Source organism: Oryzias melastigma, linkage group LG2 (assembly GCF_002922805.2).
Source record: "Oryzias melastigma strain HK-1 linkage group LG2, ASM292280v2, whole genome shotgun sequence".
In the NCBI taxonomy this organism is placed as follows: domain Eukaryota; kingdom Metazoa; phylum Chordata; class Actinopteri; order Beloniformes; family Adrianichthyidae; genus Oryzias; species Oryzias melastigma.
In genome coordinates, this window is record NC_050513.1 from 15,725,071 (window position 1) to 15,747,766 (window position 22,696).

Genomic DNA, 22,696 nt, shown 5'->3' on the forward strand with positions numbered 1-22,696 from the left:
GGAGGGAAGACCATTTGTACGGATGACACCAGATCTCGCTTTGTCCATTGTTTTTTATAGTCTATGGGGCAGCAGAACAGCTGGGGGGAGGGTCAGTTGTTGATCCATCCATCAAGTTGTTGTTCATACAAAAAACATAGTCTTTGGTTCTTTGGATTAGACTGGTAATCCTGATCAGAGGCAGCCTCTACGGAGAAGCCGATCTGGGATCAGACACGAGTCCTGCTGAGACGAACATGAAGGCTGTGGACGAGTGAGGCTCCCCCAGCAGGGAGCGGCGTTCTCTCTCCCTGGCATCAGTCTTCAGGCGGCCGCTGACAGCTGTGACTAGCGGCAGAATAAAATAACATTCAGCTCCCATCAATATCACGGGACGGCGGCGCCCTGACACCAGCCCGGTGTGTATCTGCGCGCGGGGGGGGGGATGCGTCTACACAAAAACCACATGTGCGGGCGGGCGCGCGGGCCGCCGCCGCATGCGTCCCACAGCGGCACAGAACCCCAAGGACGGCCATAACTTATTTTACAATCGTTTAGTCTCAGCTCAAGTGGAAAATGTGACAACTTATCTCTGCTGACAAGATGCCATCCCCGAGCGTGCAATTAACCGCCGTGGATTAACGGCCCACCCATCTGCACGCCGCGCTCCATCCACATCAGCCCACCCCCACCCTGGAGATGTCCACCTACTGCTGCTGAGCCCCTCTCTGGCTTCACCCGCTCTGAACATCAATAGAAGAACGGAGAGACTTTCAACGGAGCATTGATCAGGAATAGTCGGTTTTTATGTTCAATTTTACAAAATTTGAATTAAAAAGGATCAATTTGTTCAGAATTGGAGTTTTAGTTTAAATACCAGAAAATTGAAGATTTTGGGTCATTAATGGGATTTTTAGACTCAAATTTGGGAATTTCTTCAACTACTTTTATGAACTATAGTGTTTTAAAGTTAAAAAATTAAAAGAAAAGACCAAAATGGGATTAAATCAATCTTAGGCTGTAATCGGAACTCATCATAGAGTTTTGTAACATATAGAACTTTTACAATTAGATTTTTTTAGCTTCTTTTAAACTAGAAAGATCAAACAAACAAAAGTGAAATGTTGAGCAAAAGAATTCACAATTCAAAAAAGACTTTAGATGAAGTACTAATCAAGTCTAAGCCGTTTTTTAACTTAATCCAAACTTGATTGAATTAATTCAGAATTTGGTTTCAGACTTCTGTCAGACACATAACTATTTTTTCTGCCAATGGAGGACATATATAAAGAATCTTAAATCTGCTTTTGTGAGTATTTCTTTCTTCAAATTCCTGTGAATCATAAGTGGTCAATAAAAAAAACATTAAAAAAAACTACAACGGCAAGCCACAAGCTCTTTGCCCCGCCCCCATTCTGATGTGTCCACTTGTAGACAAATAGATCCATGAACGTCTTTGTTTTCCTTGTTTGAGTTGGTTTCTGTCTCCAAAATGTAAGGCTGCATAGCTCCAATATTGATCGCCCATTTTAGTTTCACTGCTAACGGGAGCTAGCGGGAGAGAGTGTAAACAGAGGGATGATGGGAAATGAGAGCAGGCTTACTCCGCACTAAGAGTCCCGCCCACAATTCTAAATTTCTAATGAATTCCAACTGCTCTGCAGTAACTCTGTCCTTAAAACTTTTTGTTTATTTTTTACATTTTGGCTAAAAATATTGATTATGTGCCCTCAAATTAGCAATTAAACTTTAGTTTTGTTAGTCTCTATAAATGTTAAAGACAAAAGCTGAATAAACTTTCTCAGATAAACTACTAGCTCGTTGTGCGTCTTTGTGTCTGCGCTGCTCCTGGCAATCCGTTTAAAGCTTTTCACAGCCTTAAATGCGGCCTGAGAAACCCCGGCCTGCTGGAGGCACTGCCACCAGAGCTCATCGTCATGGCGACGCTCCTCCTGACAGCTGTCAGTCACCGTGTGTGTTCCTGAGGACGTCAGGCTGCCACTTGCAGTCTCGCATGCAGACGTGTTATCCGAATCTTGTGCACGTGCGGGCCTCCTCACTCACCTGTGCTGACGCCCGAGTTGGCGATGACGGTGGCGTCGGCCCACTGGTCGGCGCTGGACACGGAGAAGGAGCGCTGGTGCATCCCCTCCACGCCGCGGCTGCTGAAGGACACCAGGCTGACGCCGCTCGGCATCTGAGACACCGACGCGCTGCTGGACACCGAGCCTGCGGGCGGAGAACACCTTTTACCTTCAGGTTTTTCTCCCGCACCTCTGGCGGGGGCAGCCGTGATCTCTCATTCCGGCGGCCTAAATCAAAGAGCTACACCCCCCTCCCCCCACCTCTCATTACAGCTTGTTTGCGGTTCTGCTGGCTGAGCGGAGCTCTGCTCTGATTGCATTAATATTCATGACAGTAATTAGTGAACGGAGCACGGCTCGCTGAATATTCATGCTCTGAGCTGCGGCCCGCTGATGTGATTTAGGGCTGCGTGCTTTTGTTTTACGACGCCTCCTTCAGGTGACGGGACGCGCTCGCACGGCTTCAAGGCTGAGGCTCTTTTATGATCGGGGCTCCCTCCGGCACACGCGTTTTAGAGATCAACACAAACAAGATCGATGGGAGCAGGAAGCAGCAGCTCATTTAGGAAACATCAAGAACTGCATTGATATTATTTACAGTGTGAATGTTTAGTTAGCATTCACACTGCAGTGATGCTCCTGCTCCTTTATGTACGTTTGTGGCACGTTAAAACTCAATCACACTTTTAGAGATTTCAGCCATCTTAGTATCAAACATTCAGCTCATTACTGTTTACATGGTATTCATAAACTTTAAGGTTTTTGAAATACTGAGCAAAATATTCCCCATAAGAACTGAATGAGAAAGTCTTCAAATGTCAACACTTAAGGTTGCGACAAGTCCTTAAATATATTCATTGACTATGTTTTAATCTTTTATTGATTTTTTTTTTTTTAAATTGTAAAAAAATGTATCTAATATTTTAGCGACATGCTAAAGTTTTGAGCTAATTTGTTATCTACTGGGATTTTTTGGGGGCTAATTTGGAGTTTAATCAATATTTTAGCAACATGCTAACGTTTTGGGCTAATATAGTTTTAGGCAGGTTTGGAGTTTAGCTTGCAATGTGCTAGCTTTTATTTGTGGCTAATTTGGCATCTATTAAGGTTTTTCATGCTAATTTGGAGTTTAGCTAACATGCTAACGTTTTTGGCTAATTTGTTTTCCACTGAGGGTTTTCTGTTTTTGGGCTAATTTAGAGTTTAGCTTTTATTTTAGCAACTGGCTAACGTTTTTGGCTAATTTAGTTTACCGAGGAATTTCAGGCAGTTTTGGAGTTTAGCTAGTAAACAAGAAGCAAAGTGCTAGCTTCTTTTTTTTTTGAGAAATTAGGCACCTACTGAGGGTTTTAATGCTAATTTGGAGTTGAGCTAATATTTTAGCACCAAGCTAACGTTTTTGGCTAATTTAGTTTTAGGCAGTTTTAGAGTTTAGCTTGTAAGTAAGCAATGTCCCAGCTTTTGTTGTGGCTAATTTGGCATCCATTAAGATTTTTAATGCTAATTTGGAGTTGAGCTAATATTTTAGCATCATGCTAACGTTTTTTTGCAAATTTAGTTTACTAAAGAGTTTTAGGCAGTTTTTGAGTTTAGCTAGTAAGTAAGCAATGTGCTAGTTTTTTTGGCTAACTTGGCATCTATTAAGGTTTTTTATTTAAATTTCAAGTTTACATAATATTTTAGCAACATGCTAATGTTTTTGGCTAATTTAGTTCACTAAAGAGTTTTAGGCAGTTTTGGAGTTTAGCCAATAAATAAACAATGTGCTAGCTTCTTTTTTTTTTTTTTTTGCTAATAAGGCACCTACTGATGTTTTTATGCTAATTTGGAGTTAAGCTAATATTTTAGCAACATGCTAACGTTTTTGGCTAATTTAGTTTACAAAAAAAGATAAATCTGGTAGTTTTTAAGTTTAGCTAGTAATTAAGCAAGGTGCTAGCTTTTTTTGGCTAACTTTGCATCTTCTAATGTTTTTTATTGAAATTTTGAGTTGAGCTAATATTTAGCAACATGCTAACGTTTTTGGCTAATTTAGTTTACTGAGGAGTTTCTGGCAGTTTTGGATTTAGCTAGAAGGTAAGCAATGTGCTAGATCGCTTCTGAGGTTTTATGCTAACTTAGGGTTCAGTTAATATTTTAGCAACATACTAACATTTTTAGCTAATTTATTATCTACTGGGGATTTTTTAGGCTAATTTAGAGTTTAGCTTCTATTTTAGCAACCAGCTAACTTTTTAACTAATTTTGTGCACTGAGGAATTATAGGGTATATTGGTCTTTAGCTAGTTTTAAAGCAACGAGCTAACTGTTTTGGCTGCTTTGGAATCCACAAAGGTTTTTTTGGGGCAATTTTTGGCTTAGCTCTCAAAGACATTAAAATTTTTTGCAAATTTAGCATATATTAAGGATTTTAAATAAATCTTACTACAATTTTTTCATAAATTTAGGTTCAACTTCTTCGCTCTTTCATAGTTCTTTTATAACATTTCCAGTCTTTTAGCAAATGTAACATTCTGAAATTAGCTTTTGCATTTTCAGCAAATCCCTTCAGCAATTAAAGTACATTGGGTCACCACTTTCAGCAAAAAGCTTCAGCATCTTCAGCAACAACTTTCAACAAAAAGCATTCACACCAATGTTATCGCAGGTAATGCAACTTTACCAGTTCTTATTTCTTGTTGATGTTTTAGACAATTTTTTATGTTTGTAAAATATTCCAGTCCAATTTTAACACATTTATTAAACTTTCCTGTTCTGAATTTGTGCTGTAGTCGGGTTATGGTTAAACAGATCACTGACCTGGGGTCTGACCCAGCTGTAAACCGCTCATCTCCTTGGTCAGGCCGTTGGTGTTTGGGCTCGGCACGGCGGCGCAGGTGGAGATGGCGCGGGGCGGCCTCTTTCCCGGCACTTTCACCGTCGTCCTGAGCAGGTTGATCTCCTTCCCGTGGACGTTCTGCATGTAGTCCTGGAAAAACATAAATAAATAAAAGAGGAGAAAACAAAAAGCTTAATTATTTAGGAAGATTTCTGTTTATATTCTGCTCAATTTAAGTAGGACTAAAGAAAGTTTTTGTTGATTTTTTCAAATGTTTACTTCCTTTTGCATCTATAAGATGGAAATCTGTGTTTTGTCAGGAGATCTTCTCGATTTTAGTGGATTATTTGAAAGAGAAATCCCTAAATCTCTTCAGCAAACAAAGCCAAGATAATCCCTGAAGGAGCTCTGAAGAGGACGGACACTGGGCTCTGATTGGCTCGGTCTGTTCACCAACAGCGCTGTCAGAGGCCACCCCCCGCCACGACGAGGGCCCCTTTGGTTAGATCAGATGTTTGAATAAAGAGAGGAGAAGACGAGTTAACGACGGACAAAAGGAGCTCGTTAAATCCACCAGAGAGTTACAGGTGACTTAAGAGGAGAACGGCATCATGGGAGGTCGACCTCCACTTCTCCTCGGAGGAGACGACCCGTCGGGCCGGATTAGAGCGGCGGCTCAATAGATTTTTTTTCTAGAAGCTGAACTAAAAAGTGTTTTATTTTTGGACAAAACTTCAGCAGAAATCTGGTAAAAGCTGGAATCTGCTTGGTCACACAACGATGTAACTCGGGTAGGAACGTGTATCCAAATAGTCGAACATCCACGCCCTGTTACCGAAAAATAGAGTATGTATATTTGAAATATTCACAATCTTTAGTAGACAATAGTAAAAAGACTGTAAATGATTATCTAAATACTTCAATATCAGCAAACTGGTCAAGAGATGAATGACTATAAGTATTTGAGATATCTAAAATTGCTTTTATAAATAAAATAGCATAAAAATACAATCCAGGCAATGTAATCACAGCTTTAAAATTGCAGAATAAACATATAAACTAATAAACTGTCATCGTAAGGGAATACATCTTAAAAGTAAAGCCATCAAGAGATTTTTTTTTTTGAAGATTTGAAGAAAAAAAAAGAAGTACAGTTTAACTGAAATGAGTTCTAAAATATAGTTTTGTTCTGTACCTGCAGAAAAAATGTGGAGAATATTTTCAGGATTTGTTGGGAAATTACACAAAATGACAAAGTTTTTTTTTTTGTTTGTTGATACTGATTGAATAGGAAGATCTACAGCCCAAGATGCAACACATAAGTCATGAGGTTGCCGAGGTGATCCAAGAGCATCTAAATAAGCCTAGAATCTGATCCAAAACCCGAGGAACTCATAACTTTCAAATTAAAACTTCCTTTCATTCCGATGACCGGTTTGATCTTCAGCTGCTTCCATATCCATGTTTCCTATGGATGCGACCATTGCTACGGCTTGTATCTGTGGTCCAAAACAGACGACAAGAAAGAACCATCCAAGCACAGTGGATAAAAAAAGAAAGAAAAACTCAGTTGTGAGTCTAAAAACGTGCAACTGGTTGACCCAGGAGAAGACTAAACAGTAATCTCAAATCAGGAGAAAGGATCTCAGATCAGAAACTAGAAACAGCAACAAACTAGGCCTGCATAATAAACGTATCGACAACGCGGAATCATCCCGGTTTATCAGGCCAAAGGGAACACTTCCTGTATTGGTTTTAATTGTTGCTCATATTAGTTTTGTCCAGTACTACAAGAAAGATTCCTAGGTGTGTTTTCCCAACAAGTTCTCCTTTTGAGGCGACTTGCAGTATAACTTATGTTGGCTTTTACTTAAATAAAACTGTTACAGTGAAATGGAAATGATATCAGTTTTATGTATTGGTATTTGTTCATATACCAACCCTAAAACGAGGAGTTATCTCCAATCCAGGCTCAGACAAGCCTCTGTTTGGTTTGATAGAAGCTAAAATGAGATTCCGGTTCAACGAAATGCTAAAGAACCCGTCCTCCAAGGATAGGACCTGCAGGAACAATGGTCGTTTGAAGATTCGCCGAAACACGACGAACTATCACAAAGAACACGAGATGTTTGTGTGAATTCATCTCCATTATTCTGCTGGTCTCCTGGCGACGGGATCAGACCGACATCGGAACGTAAACACTTCGGAACGGATGAAAACCCCGCATCATTTCTGGAAGCGCTTTTGAAATCACAAAGCTGCGCCGGAGTCGCACAAAAACACCACAACACGCATGCTTTCACAACGCACACACACTCCGCCGGCGCGGCCGCCTCCTCCTGGCAGCTCGCCTGACAAAAGGCCAATTCAAAGCCAAGTGCTCTCGACGGCGTCTTAACAAGCCACTGGAGAGCCCTCGAGCCAGGGGCCCGCTGGGTAAACGCTGCGCGCACACACCCACAAACACACACTCGCACACTCGCCTTCAACAGATTGACCACAGTAATTGAGTCTCCATTTGCATCTGAGAGCTTTCATCATCAGCCCGGCCGTCCGTGGCGAGCAGAAGCGTTCAGGACGGATGTATTGACCAAACACGCTGACAGCAGGTGGTGGTGTGTGTGTGTGTGTGTGTGTGTGTGTGTGTGTGTGTGTGTGTGTGTGTGTGTGTGTGTGTGTGTGTGTGACGGAAAAACATCCAGTGTGTTAAACAGCGCTTCAGTATAAATGGAGGCATAAGCAGCGATCGCCGAGTGACAAATGCAACAAGGACAGAGCCCGGATTCTGCTGACATGCGGGGCAACATGAATCCATAAAGAGAGGCCAGATCGATGCGCCACGACACGGCAGCGAATGAAGGACGAGAAGAAGACGCCGCCGCGCCGAAAACAGGAAAAAGCAGCAGTTGGCGGTGGGGGGACGGAGGAGTTCAACTCAGAGAGTGAAGCTCAAGAAGCCTGAAAACACCGACCAGTTTACCGACATTTAATAGGAGTAGAACGTCCAACGAACAACAGCATAAAACTAGTGTATCATCAGCGTAATACCACTCCAATGATAGCCAAAAACACCTAAAAATCAGAGGTACACAGTGTTACCGCGCTCTTTCACGGTTCACCTGTCTCTCAGATTTATTTCAGTGCGATTTTGCTGATTATTCTCTTGTGTTCTGCGTCCTGATTGGTCATAGACCTCGTCAACCAATCTGTTTGCGGTCTCCAATATAGAAAACATTCAGTTTGTCAAATCCAGATCAATATTCAATAGCGATCAGATCTTTGTTTTTATTCTATAATACTGGACTTATTTTTCTGAGGTTTTAACTTTAAGAGTTTAAAGTGTGTAATTGTTCATGTCTGTCTGAGAATTTGGAATCAGACTTTATGAATTTTGAACGTTTTTAAAACTTTAAAACTTTCTAATATAATTATGTACTAGATACACCTGTGATAATGCTAGTATAAATGCTGTAAACTAAATTTGACTGCTGAAGATGCTAGCGCTGATAGCTGAAGATGCTAAAATTGATAGCTAAAGACGCTGAAGCTTATAGCTAAAAATGCTAAAGTTAATAGCTAATAATCACTGAAGCTGATAGATGAAAACGCTGAAGCTGATAGCAGCCAAAATATGATCTAAATTCCAAATTAGCCAAATAAACAAAAAACAAAAAGATGTAGTTCTGCCAAAACAGCTAGGATTTACCTGAAAAAATAGCTGAATTTCAAAATATCTTAAAAAACTGAAAAAGCCTAAATTAGCCAAAACAGCTAGCATGTAGCTGAAATGTTTGCTGAACTCCAAAATAGCCTAAAAATCTTAGTAAATGCCAAAATAGTCCAAAAAGAAAACTTTAAAACCGCAACTTTTTAACATAAATATGAATAATTAAAAGGCAGGAATATTATTCCACAATAAATCAATTTAAACCTTAAATAACTTTCAATATTTTATTCTCTATAAAAATATATTTTGTCAAAAATTATACAAGTTAGAAATAAGCGCAAGATAACATCAGGTCATTAATGACAATAAAATAAAATGATCTGGAGGGCCGGATAGAATTACCTGGAGGGCCGGATCCGGCCCCCGGGCCTTGACTTTCTCACATGTAGTGTAAACAGTTCAATAATTGTTTATCCTGTTCGACCTACAGTGTTTTAGTCCTTTCATGGCCAACAATGTCCCTAGACGGCCGAGTCGTTGTCCCCCGTGTCGCTGAGTTTCCTCACCTATCCACTGTTTCACCTCTAGATAACAATGTCTTTGTCGTGCCGAGTGTGTTTGGACGGTGATTCCAAAACAGGATTTCCCGCACTATGTAGTTTTTTAGTAGTTACTGGTTAGGGGGGGGGGAATTTGGACACAACCCTAGTCGGTCAGAGCCATAGTTTCTACGGCAACCACTCTCGCCAATCAGGAGAGAGCTTGTTAGGAGGCCAAAACAGCTGAAATGTGTCCAACGTTTTGAACATTCGAGGTGAGACCACATACTTTATGGAGATGTCTGATTGGTCAGTTTATAACTTGAATAAATTGCACTAAAGAAAGTATTTCATGAAAAACTCGGATTAGCATAAAAACGTTAAAAATATCGTAGTAAGAATGGTTATTCTGATAAATAGAATGACTCAATAGAAGTCTACGGGATTTGGGCTTCTTGGAGCCAACAGGTACTTCCTGTTTGGAATGCCATGGGGGGAGGGGCCACTCAGTCCAGTTCTCTATATACAGTCAATTGTAAGAGTGTAAGTGTAAATCGATATGGCGATTTATTTCCATTTTGAGATACTTTACGATTCAAAATGCTTTAAAATTAAATCCTAAAATACCAATCTAAAAACACACGGATTTTCCTGATTCTAAAAATAAAATCTTTTCTTCTTAAATTGTATTAAATTATTTATACTATGAACCTTGATACCAAACAAACGTGTTCTCCTTTGGTTCGACATCAGCTGCCGCTTCAGCAGAATCTGCTCGTGTTCATGCTCTCAGTCACCCGGATGAGTAAATGGCTTCAAGTCCTGCAGAAACATCCCGTTAGTTCTCCAGGACGCTCTCAGACTCTCCAGGATGACAGGCGCTTCCTTCCTCGCAGCTTTTTTTTTTTTTTTTGGCTCCGTCTTCTCCTCTTTAGACAAGACTTTTCGTGCCAATTAGGTGGCATCCATTGCCATCCACTTAATTAGCGGCATTAATGTGATTTCTTTTGCACATAGTCGGGCAATTAGCAGCACTGATTGAGTTTCATTCGATTAGCCTCCGCAAACACGCTAATTGACGGCAAAGTGCAGATGCAAGGCGCTCAGGAAAACCTGGCTTTTCGGCGCTGGAGGGGCTTTGAGTGCGTGTCTGTTTGTTCACCAGCGTGTGTTGATGTGTTAACTGATGAGTTTTAACACTAATTTACTGCATCAGCTCCTCTAATCGCTGACGGACGTGCGCAGTGAGCTCAAGTGTGGAAGAGAAGCTCCACGGGGAGTCAAACCTTCAACCCGCAGCTGCAAGTGCTGCCTTGCTCAAACACCCACTCATCTACCACCTTGGAAAATGAAGTTATTATAGTTTTTATTGTTAATTTTCTTAGTAATTTAATGTTTGACTCCTTGTGCAGAAAACTGGAAAAAAGCAAAGAAAATGCGAATGTTTAGCTTTTAAAGTTGCTTTCTTTAGCAACCAAAATGACAGAAGAACATAAAGGAAAACAAGATTAAATAAATAAAAGATTATTTTTTTACCTCGTTATAATTCTAAGTAAAAAAAAAAAAAAAAAGATCTACCAATGGAACTTATAAAAGTTGTCCTAATAAGACTTATTTGAGTAAGTTGAAGACAAAATTAAATCTTAAATTAAATTTATATTTAAGATTTAATTTATATTTAAATTTATAATTTTATATTTAACTCTCATTCTCTGGTAATTGAAACTGTTATGTCTACCTTTTTTTTTATTATCGTCACCCGTATATTGTGTCCGGGTCAGAGTTGACCCACTTTCAAGTGTGAAGATGGCAACATAAGGGTTAAAAGTATGTATATTTTAGACTTTTTCTTCCAAGTATTTTCTATTTTAAGGACTACAACAGTCTGGCTGAATCTGAATTGCTTCCCCACCCCTCTGCCTATGGAGTGATTTTAGTGCCACAATATTGCAATAAAAGTCAGTTTTGAGATGATTTTTTTTTTTAAATTGCAAGCAAAATGTAAAGTGTTAAAAATGAAACTTCATTGTTTGCAAATGAAAATATATATATATATATATACAAAAAAAAATCAGAAACTTTTTTTTTTGGTACCATAGAATATTTTTGAGGTTGCAAACTTTATTGCTTTCAAAAAATAATGTCGAGATGAACTTATCTGAAAATATGTAACATTTAATGTAACATTTTTTTTTTAAACAAAATAAGTTTGCACATGTAATAATATTTTTGAAAGAAAAGAAAGTGTTCAAACACAAAAATATTTATTGAAAGCAAAAACAAGTTTGCAAATGTAAAAATATTGTTGAAAGGAAAAACGTTTACAAAAACAAAGATATTTATTAAAGGTTAAAAAATGAATATTTTTTTAAAGCTAAAATTATATATTTTCATTTACAAACTGTGAATTTTTATTCCTAACATTTTACATTTTGCTTGCAATGTAGAACAATTTTAATCTCAAAACTGTGAATTTTGGTTGAAATATAGTGGCAGTAAAATCACTCCATATATGACCCCTTCAAATTGGCCCAATTGTTTAGAAGCCGTCATGGTCTCTGAAAATGTATTTTTATCCATTGTGCTATCTTAGATATGTTGACATTGAGAGTGGGGTCATCTGGACCCCAAAGACACCATAAGAGATAAGGAGGAACTGTAGGGACCAAGAGCTGGCTATCCCTTCAAGTTGAATTACTTTATTTGCATGAAGAATTTGATTTACGGAAGTGGAAGGAATGTAAACACTAAAGCTAAAGCCCCGCTTGTATCTGAACATGTTTGAAAGCAATAAAACTGTGATTTTTTGCTCCATTTATTTATTTAGTATTGAACACTAAACCGTTTATTCCCATTAAAAAGTTTTACCACCTAGTAGTAAAAGAACATTACAGTCAAAACTAACCTATATATATGTCAACAGACAGGAAATAGAATTCAACAGCAGTCTAAAAGATGGAATAAAACACAATTCTTAGCAATAGAAGCAGCTGTCTCAGTCATCAAGTATCAGAACTGATACTTTAACACAAGAAAAACACTGAGCCTTCTGGGAAAATGTGTCTCCATGATGACCTAACGAGTTTAAACCGTGTTTCTACTGTGTATTTGAACCCTTCAATGTTCTTTGGGCCACATAACTCGTCAACCATTGACTTAATTCCAACAGATATTCTCAGAATTTTTTAGAACCACATCAATGCAGTAATAGATCAAGGAGTCAACAACGCTGGAGTTCAAGGGTTAAGGCAGTGCCAAATCAAAATTCCCAACTACAGAAATAAAAACCAAGGATTTTAATGTGTTCACCACAATGTGTGTGTGGTCATACAGCATGGGGGGCTGATACCTTTGCCAACAGGACAGAAAGCTGGAGCAATTACAGGAGACGGTACAGCTGAAATTCACATCGTGAGCAAACAGATGACGAGTCCTAATTAATACACGAGCCATCAACAGTCTGTGTGCGTCAGTGTGTACACGCGGGTGTGTACACAGCTCACACAGCAGATAGATGGAGGTCAACTCTGCATTCCAGCAAAGCTCTGGGAGTCTGTAATGACTGTGCGTTTGTGCGTCTTACATGCAGGCTGGGGTGGTAGGTGAGAACTCCGTTGTCGCACAGCGTCACGTACTTCTTCTTCCACTCCTTGTTCAGGGATTTTCCGCTTCTCTTCAGCAGCATGCCCTGCAGGACACAACAGCAGCAACTTTTAGAGAAAGAATTCTTCTTTTAATCAGTAGCTTCAACTATAGAACTACACTTTGCCAAGGGAAACAGAAAAAACATAACATGTTTTTGGATAACGTGAATGGCGATAATTCAAGGAATTAGTAGACGGACCAAGAGGAGGACGATTGGTCAGAGGGTTTGATGAGAAGTTCTAAACATTTTCTAGCAAACTGTGCAGTTATTGATCAGCTGTAGTGCCCAGAGTTCAAGTGTCTGTGGTCCTGGTTGCTATAGGAGGTTGGTGCCATTATGGCAATGGATTTGCCATCAGTGTGTGCATGGGTGAATGGGACCCTGACTGCCTTCCCGGTTGGTTAACGACCCCTCCGCACCAATTTTGACATTTTATCGTTTTTTGATGTGCTGGCTGTTTGCAAAATCAAGGTTCTGCAACCCTCGGGACGCGGTACCGGATACATATGCGAACAGGTTCTTGGTACGCGGCCGGTAGCAGTGCCCTAACCCAATACCGGTACCCTAACCCAGCATCAAACCCAGTACAAGATGTGGTACCAGACCTGACCCGGTACCAGATGCGGTACCTGACGTGAACCGGGCCCGGACGTTGTACAGGATGATGTACCGTATGTTGACTGGTTTTCAGTACACAGTCAGTACCAGTACCCTAACCCTTTACTCTAACCCGGCACCAGAAGCAGTATATGTGGTATAGTATGTTGACTGGTCCTCAGTATACGCTCGGTACCCTAACATAATACTGGTACCCTAACCTGGTACCAGATGCAACCCTGTACGAGACGCGGTACCTGACGCGGACAAGGCCCAGACGTGATACAGTACGCGGTATGGTATGTTGACTGGTCCTCAGTATGCAACCAGTACCGGCACCCTAACCCTGTACCAGACGCAAGTACAAGATGTGGTACTGGACCCGACCCAGTACAAGACCCGGTACCTGATGCCAACCGGGCCCAGAGGTGGTACGGTATTTGTGATACTTGGAACTTGGACTCTCAGTAAATGGGAGAGGAAATGTGGGTGGGGTTACTAAGCAGCGATGGCACCGCCCACAACTCGGAGGTAAATTTCTTTTTTTTTTTTTTTTACTTTTTATTTATTTGCTTATTTATTTTTTAATGTTTTACATTTTTTAGAAGTGAGTTTCTAATGCACTCCTGCCCCTCTACAGACACTATGTCCTAACGACACAGGTTGTATGATTTTGGCTAAAAATTGGACAATCATAATCAAAAGACGATTAGGAACACTTTTATATTGTATCTAAAGGTGACTGGAGTGCGTCTTTAAATAAAGAGAGTGAACAAAAATTGAGACTTAGTGCTAAACTTTTAATTCTACAGGTGTTGTCTAAGATTAGTGGAGTTCAGTTCCAGTTTTTGAGCAGTCTAGTTCTATTCAAGTGTAATTCTTGGAGTTCAATCAGTGTTTAATTCAGTACTACTGCAGTAAAAATGATTGTTACCAACAATTACAGCTTAAAGATCAGATCAACAGTTGTAAACAAGTCGAGCATGATGGTCGGACATTTAAATCCGTGTCTCCGCGCCGCAGAGTGACTCACGCTTTGTTATAATTGTGCGTTTATGCAACTCCTGGACTCTGCGGTTAAATGGCTATCAAGAGTCCGTGGAGTGAAGATAACGAGCTAACAGCCAGAAAACACAGGAAGTTGCGCTCGTCTTCACCCAGAACAACATCTTAGCGTGCGCGCTTAAACGGCGGCCGAGACGAGACGATGTGAGGAAATCAGCACTTCTTTAATTGTCTGAGTCTTTATTTCTCTCCTACGCGCATCAGCCGCGGCTCAGTGGCTGTTTAGGCCGCACGCCGCCCACACCTCATCTGAGCCGCATTCATTAGGCGAGAGGAAGAGTGCGGGAAGGTCAAACAGAAGGCGAGAGAGAGTGACGGAGAGAGGGAGAACGGCAGAGGGGGGGGGGGCAGATAAAACCGTCCACTGATTAGCAATTACAGGCGTGCTGCCACGCGTGTCACTTCACCGCAGCTCGGCAACATTAACACTCCGACACAGAGTATTAATAGAGTCCAGCCGTGAAGAGGAGGGGGTCGAGGAGAGGGAGGTGGGGGGGAGATGGACAGGCTGGCTGATGGACAGAAGCTTGCTCTCCGCCACCCCGACCGCTCAGCTTTCATTAAGACGGTGGGTGGTGGTGGTGGGACAGAACGGCGGGCCCGGGGTGACCCCCGGCGCCGGCACATTCACGGTAATTAGCTGTGACATAACGCCACGGAGAAACGCTTCAGAGTGACGAAGAGACAAGACGAATGCAGGCGGCGGAGGGAAGGGACGAGATGGTGAGATGTGACAGAGACGAGACGAATTCATTACAGAGTCTGTAGTATCTACAGCCAAAGTCTCAATGGAGACGGATGAGGACAGACAATAAAAAGATTTGGTAAAAGCAAAACTTTCAATTTCACCTAATCAAGTGAAAACTCGGCAAACGAAACCAAAAACACATCTTGACTTTGTTGGAATAAACGCTTTTCAAACTACCATAACTTTTGACTGTTTACGCAATGGATTCTGACACGGAGAAAAGCAGCTTTTCACCAACACGCAGTACTTTACTGTATTAATCCCCTCGGGGACCCAATATGTCTGAGCCTTGGGAAAGTACCTAAAGTACATATGTACATAAAGATGCTCAAAGTTTCTACGACTTTACCACATAGTGGAAAAAACAGTAAATCCTTAATGGTTTGATTGACATCATTTCTTTTATTTATAGAGAAAATGAAATGGCTTTACACAGAAACTACCAAAGATGAGTGGAATTTTGATGCAGACCATAAAGAAAAACCCACAATACCAATGTTTCAGCTCATTTAATACCAAAGCTGTCACCAGTGACAAAGAATAACAGAACACTTGTAACTACTGCAACTGTTTGAACGTTTACACAATTGACGTTTTTCCCACGGATTTTCAAGCTTTGCGCGAACATGCAATACTTTACTGTATCATTCCCAACACTTTAATGCAATGAATACCCGAGACGTCATTGGCGACACAGAATTACAAACACTCTTCAAACTACTGTAACTCTTAAACCATTAGCCCAACGGATTCTGACACTGAGAAAGGCTACTTTGCACCAACATGCAATACTTTACCACATCTATTTCAATGTTTTAACCACTTTAATACCAGAGATGTCACCTGTGACATAGAATAACAAACAGTCTTCAAACTACTGCAACTCTTCAACTGTTTACGAATTTAGCATAATTCCAACAGATTTTGATGCGGAGAAAAACAACTGCACCTACACGCAATACTTTACGGAATCATTTCCACGTTTAAACACCTTTAATAACAGAGATGTTGCTGACGACACAGAATAACAGTCTTAGAACTTCTGTAACCCTTGCGCCGTTTACGCAATCAGTGTTATTTCAACAGAATATGAAGCAGAGAAAAGCAGCCTTGCACCAACATGCAATACATTACTGTATATTACCAATACCAATATTTTAATGCCAAAAAGTCCCCTCCAACATAGAATAACAAACACCCTTTAAAATACCGTAACTCTTTAACTGTTCACACAATTAACGTAATTCCAATGGATTCTGAAGGAGAAAAACAGCATTGCACCAACATACAACACTTTACACCAAATTAAACACCACAACATAGAATAACAAACGCTCTTCAAACTTTCAAACTCTTCAATTGTTAATACAATTAACTTAATTTAAACTGATTCTGACCTGAAGAATGGCCTCTTTGCACCCACATGCAATACTTTACTGTATCAATACAAATATTTAATAGCATTTAAGACCCGAGATGTCACCAACGACACAGAATAACAAACACTCTTGTAGCAACCATAACTCTTCAACCGTTTATGCAATTTACGTTAATCCAATAGACTCTGAAGAAGAGAAAAGCTGCTTTGCACCAACACGCAATACTTTGCGATAGTAATCCCAATGTTTTAACGCCTTTAATACCCAAAATGTCAAAGGTGACATGGAATAAACGCTATTCAAACTACAGTAACTCTCGGACATTATGCCAATGGATTCTGACACGAAGAAAAGCAGCTTTGCACCAATATGCAATACTTTACTGCATAAATCCCCATTGTTTACAGCCTTTATTACTCAAGATGTCGCCTTCAACACAAAATAACAAATGCTCTTCAACCTACTATAGCTATTCATCCATTTACACAGTTCCCATTATTCCAACTGATTCTGAAACGAAGAAATCAGGTTAATGCTCAATGTTTTATCAAGGATTCACACCCTTCAATATCGTAAAGCAAAGCTGATTTTCTCAGCTTCAGAATTAGTTGGAATTACAATAACGGTTGAAGAGTTTGGGTAATTCAAACAGCACTAATCCCCATCTCAACTTTTCTGAGATTTTTATTGACTGCTAACTTACCAAAGAACCGGACTGTCCCACATTCATGGAGATAGTAGTTATCACATAACTGGGCTAAACTATGCCTGGATGCTGTAGAGTTGATGTTTCCACAGACAGGGAGTTTCATTTTGACTGCTGTGTTTCTGTCACGAGGCAGTGAAAGACAGCGGTGTGCGCTCGCTGTGTGCTGCTGCAACAACAGGGCTTCCCCACGGTGCGTTAAACAGGACTTGACGAGCTTCCCGCTGCGGTGAAGTGAAAGCTGCCGGCAGCCGTGCAGCTGTCAGGCCAGCTGATCATCCATTACTGCCTGTTAGTGAGCGTTGAGCGGCGGCGCGCTTCCAGGCACTGAGAAGACGAGTGTTTAAACGAGTGAAGACTTTCCAGGTCAGCTTGGTCCTGAGCGACTCTATTTCAATCAGTCAGCCAAAGCTCGAGACAAATAGTTAGGAGAGGGAATGTTGCTCCGATAACAATCAAGAGGCGGGCTAAACATCAGTCTTCAATTAAACAGAGGAATTTGATCATAAAAGATTATTTTCTTTTGCAAACATTTCAGTAGAACTACGTAACGGTTAGACGTCTATGGAAGTTCGACCTAAAAATCTCTTTAGACTCATCTAAGAAAACACTTCTTTTTTTTATTAATTCACACCTAAAACAAAGACACCAGTACAGTGTGAGGCCTGATCCAAGGCAAAACCCCTAGTTTTCCCACTTTTTATTCCAAACCTTCAAGACATCAAAGGATTAATCTCAGCAATTCATTTTGTAGATGACAACAATCAGTTTGCATGAGAGCGAGGCTAATTGAAACCCTCCTGATGGCTAATATCTTCATTTTTCACCTCTGTGACACATTTTTGCCTTATTTTACCTCTAGGAGGTGGAGGGGGGGGGCTGCTACGACAGCTTACAAGGTCTCGGCACAGAAGAATGAACAAGAGACAAATGCGTCCTCAGATTTGCTTTGTGCCACTGCGATCATGTACTTCTGAAGTGAAGTATTGAGGGGCTATCGCTGAGGAAAAGGTCGCTCGCTGCAGGCACCGGGAGATGGAGTCATTTGTTAGGCATTCAAATACGTCCGAAGGCATTTAAAGGTTTGGGGGTTCGAGTCGTGCGGGGTAAGACAGATACTTGCCCCTAAAAACACTCCCTCCTTGGTTGCACTGTGAAGTATCGCATAGTGGTGCTGAATAAAAGGTCGCTGGCTCGGGGGAAGCTCCACGATGAAGTCATTCGTTAGGCCACGCATCGAGATAATGTTGGCAAGCGCGATCCGGGGGTCTCTGATTAAACAGCTGTCACATACACGGCCGAAGAGGAATGGATGGAAATGAGGAAAGGTGTAACGGGACACACAAATTTAAGCCTCTGGTTGGAAGTTCGGGTGATGAAATGAACCTCAATAAACTACTTCTATTGTCTGGATCCGGGGTGCCCAGGACAAATAAAGGAAGGTTCTTCAAGAGGCCGACGGCTGGTAATCACCCAATTGAGCGGACAATGGGTTCTTCTTGCACCTCCTAAAAGTCTGACAGTTGATCTCAGACGCGGAGAGGTCTGCGCCCCCTTTTGTTCCTTCACGTCTTCTCAGGCTGTATTAGAAGTATCACCTCCCGTTGACAGCAGAGGGGAAGGTCCCTCCTCTGTCGGAGTGGCCATCTGATCTGGCCTGAGCAGCCATCGAGGGTCATCCATCATCCTCTTCGACAGACGGGGTGTGCGCCAGGCTGATTGTGCTTCTCTGATCTCCAAGAGGACGAGATAAGGGAAGTGGGAGACGGCGGCGGATCATTCCAGAGTCAACACGACCTATGGTAGTGGAAGTCTAAGGCTCAGTGACCCTCGTTTCCTTGAACTATTCAACAACATTGATGACTGAAGCGTTTCATTGTTGATACTAATCAGCAATTTCAAGCTAACTGAGGGTTTCAGGAGATGACGTTATTAATTATTTATTAGGAAGAACTGGATTAAGCTGAAGTTGAGTTTATCCTGACCTCAGTCTGGACTGCCCTTACAGATAGATCTAGACCACTCAGTGAGTTCATGTTTTGATACGTTTTCTATGGGCATGCTGCGGGACACGCAGAAGTAAAGTAAGGAGTTTGTGAGTGATGTTCATGTGAGAGATGTGTAATCAGAATGACTTAGTAATGAGGTAATTGGACAATCGGAGCATAGATTCGGTGGGCCCAAGTGCCCGTAGGATATTTGCGCACAACTTAGTAACGACTAGAAAGTGTCAAAAAAGGTACTATTCAACAGTCTCACCTGTATGTTGTAAGTGCGTGCAACTTGCTCTAACATAGTCAATACTTCATGATACATTTACCACACGCATGAGAATCGTATGTTCCATTTTCAACGATGTCTCTTGGAATGGTCATACGAGCCCCAATAGGACTGCAAGACACACCCGTTCTCCACTTAACATGCTGCTGCTTCTCTTTACAACCCTCGACAACCCCAGGCAACCCAAAAACCTGCTGCTCCCATATGGATCAATGGTTCATATGACTAAGGCTTTAGCATCAATACAGCTTTAAACGGTTATAGTTCTATCTGTTGTGTTGGAAACAAGAGAAAAGCATTTTCGGCTGTCCTTGATGGAAAGGGGGGGGGGGGAGCCACTGGGCTACGTGTTTTTAATATTTTTTTTTTTATTTTTTTACAATATTCTTGTATTCTTCAACCTTTCAGAGTAAACTATATCCAATAATATCCATCCATCCATTTTCTTGACCGCTTCTTCCCTTTCGGGGTCGCGGGGTGCCGGAGCCTATCCCGGCTACTGAAGGGCGAAGGCGGGGTACACCCTGGACAGGTCGCCAGTCTGTCTCAGGGCCTCATTCACACACTCAGTCACTCACACATTCACACCTAGGGACAATTTAGAGTCACCAATTAACCTATGAAGCATGTTTTTGGACGGTGGGAGGAAGCCGGAGTCCCCGGTGAAAACCCACGCATGCACGGGGAGAACATGCAAACTCCACACAGAAAGGTCCCAGCCGGGATTCGAACCGGGGCCTTCTCGCTGTGAGGCAAGAGCGCTAACCACTGCGCCACCGTGCAGCCCTTATCCAATAATATGATAATGCTTAAATATGAGCTAAACTCCAAAATAGCCTAAAATTATTCAGTAAACTAAATTATTCAAAAACATTAGCATGTTGCTAAAATAGAAGCTAAACTTTATATTAGCCTAAAAAAACCCAGTAGATAACAAACAAGCCAAATACGTTAGCATGTTGCTAAAATATTAGCTAAACTCAAAATTAGCATAAGAAAACCTCAGTAGATACCAAGTTAGCTTAAAAAGCTACCACATTGCTTAGCTAAACTCCAAAATAGCAAAGAATTCCTTAGTAAACTAAATTAGTCAAAAACGTTAGCATGTTGCTAAAATAGAAGCTAACCTCCAAAGTAGCACAAGTAACCACTCAGTACATGCTAAATTAGCTATAAAAAAGCTAGCACATTGCTTAAATACTAGCAAGACACCGAAATAGCCTAAAACTCCTCAGTAAACATTACCATGTTTCTAAACTAGAAGCTAAACTCTATATTAGCCTGAAAAAACCCTAGTAGATAAAAAACTAACCAAAAAAGTTAGCATGTTGATTAATTACTAGCTAAACTCCAAAATAGCCTAAAATTCCTCAGTAAACTAAATTGGTCAAAAACGTTAGCATGTTGCTAAAATATTAGCTAAATTCTAAAATAGCCTAAAAACCCCAATAGATAAACTACCAAAAAACGTTAGCATGTAGCTAAATATTAGCTAAACTCAATTTTTTGAAAATTACTATTAAAGATATAAATATTAGCAACAAGTTGAAAACAACAAATTAAAGAGTCATTTATTTCCTATGCGGCACATTTTACTTAGTATTTCATTAACAAAAACTTTAAGTATGGTTGCTGAAGTTTGTCTGGTATTTATACAAGAGTTTGACTGATGGAAGATTTTCATGTCATTGATCAGACTGTAGAGGTGCTGAGACGTGCAAAAACACACACCAAAGGGAAACATGAAACATAGAAGCTGATGGAGCCTAGACCCCAAAAAAACAAATTTTTTTTTTACTAATCTTAATCTATTTTTTCCCATTTAAAGAGTGAAAAAAAGAGAGATTCTTCACAGCTTTTTCTTGTTTGTCATGAGCCTCTTGTCCCGGCAGCAGACGAAGGCAGGAAGCAAAGAAAACACAGCCACACTTCGCCATTGGTCTCTTGAGCCACAAGGTCGGCGGCGACGATGAGGCGAGGACGGCGAAGGGTGAGCCCAGGGGAGCCGACCAGATCAAACCAAATACCACCGAGGAAGAGGGGCCTGAAGAGGAGCTGATTTATCTGAGAAGAGTTCTGGGTAATTAATTAGAAACTCAATTATCCAAACCGTACTTCACCAGTCTCAATTCATTAGCGGGGACACGGCCTCGCCCCTCTCCCGCTCAGGAGCTGCTCCTCGCCGCACAGGCGCAGCGCTCTGATTGACGCAGTGTTCCTTCTTTTAATTATTCCTCAACCCAAAAACGGCAGCAGCATCCCGCCGGTAGCCTCTGCCCCCCCAAAAAAGCTCATTTCCAGGGCTGAGTGTGCATGACAGAAATGTCATCACCACCAAAATGGCTCCGAGCGCCGACAACCTTTCTCAGGGAAATGATATTTTTCTAATCCGGTGGAAGGCGGATCACGTCGGCCTCGTTAAAGCCTTGATAGCAGGTCTTTAATATTCACCGTCTTAATTAGGGCCGCAGTTAATTTCATTAAATTCTTTGGCTGCTAAATGAAGCAGATTATGAGACATCTTTTATTGCGGAGCGTGAAATTACAGCCTGCCCGCTGCCAACGGCGGGGCCACGCTAATGAATTACAGGGTAAATAACACCCGAATTAACCATCCAATTTAACTCCGCACAAAGCGCCCGCCGCCGAGGGGGGACGAGCGCGCTTGTCACAACCACCCGGCCCCACGAGAGCCAATTACAGGCCACGATCAGCTGACACGGGTCGACCTGAAGCCAATGAAGCTTTGACCACCACGAGAAAGTATTGACTCCAGTATAAATTGGGTTGGTACACTATCACGTTACCAAGATCTACCAACACTTGTTGGTTCATAGCACCAACAGTGCTTAGAAACATTTCATTTTTATTTACCCGTTCATGAAAAAAATTAACTGAAGAAGTCTTTTCTTTAGGTTCCTCAACTATAACAGTTGTGAAACTTTAGTAGTATTTAAAGCCTTTATTTTCAGTGCAACCATTAGCTTTAAGTTTTTATTATTAGCTCTGGAGGTCGGTTGTTCTCAGCCGCCACGAGTATCCTGTGAACTGTAATGGTGATGCTGCTAAGCTTCCAGTGCAAATATAGTTTTGGGATGTGATTATAAAGGTTAGTTTTTACAGTTCAAATGGAAACTCGACCACATTATAGTTGTGTGAATGCATTCAATGCATTCACACTATTGAGA

General features: G+C 41.1%; 1 protein-coding gene across 4 annotated transcripts in view; it reads right to left on the minus strand.

The window, feature by feature from the left end:
• agap1 (ArfGAP with GTPase domain, ankyrin repeat and PH domain 1) overlaps positions 1–22,696 on the minus strand; it is a 141,177-nt gene that overhangs the window by 41,499 nt on the left and 76,982 nt on the right. For all 4 annotated transcript variants that reach the window (XM_024289069.2, XM_024289067.2, XM_024289065.2 and 1 more), the window contains 3 exons: positions 12,671–12,775; positions 4,863–5,031; positions 2,044–2,208 (listed from right to left, as the gene is read on the minus strand). In XM_024289069.2, the coding sequence (XP_024144837.1) occupies positions 2,044–2,208; positions 4,863–5,031; positions 12,671–12,775 (439 nt within the window). The remainder of the gene's footprint in view (positions 1–2,043; positions 2,209–4,862; positions 5,032–12,670; positions 12,776–22,696) is intronic.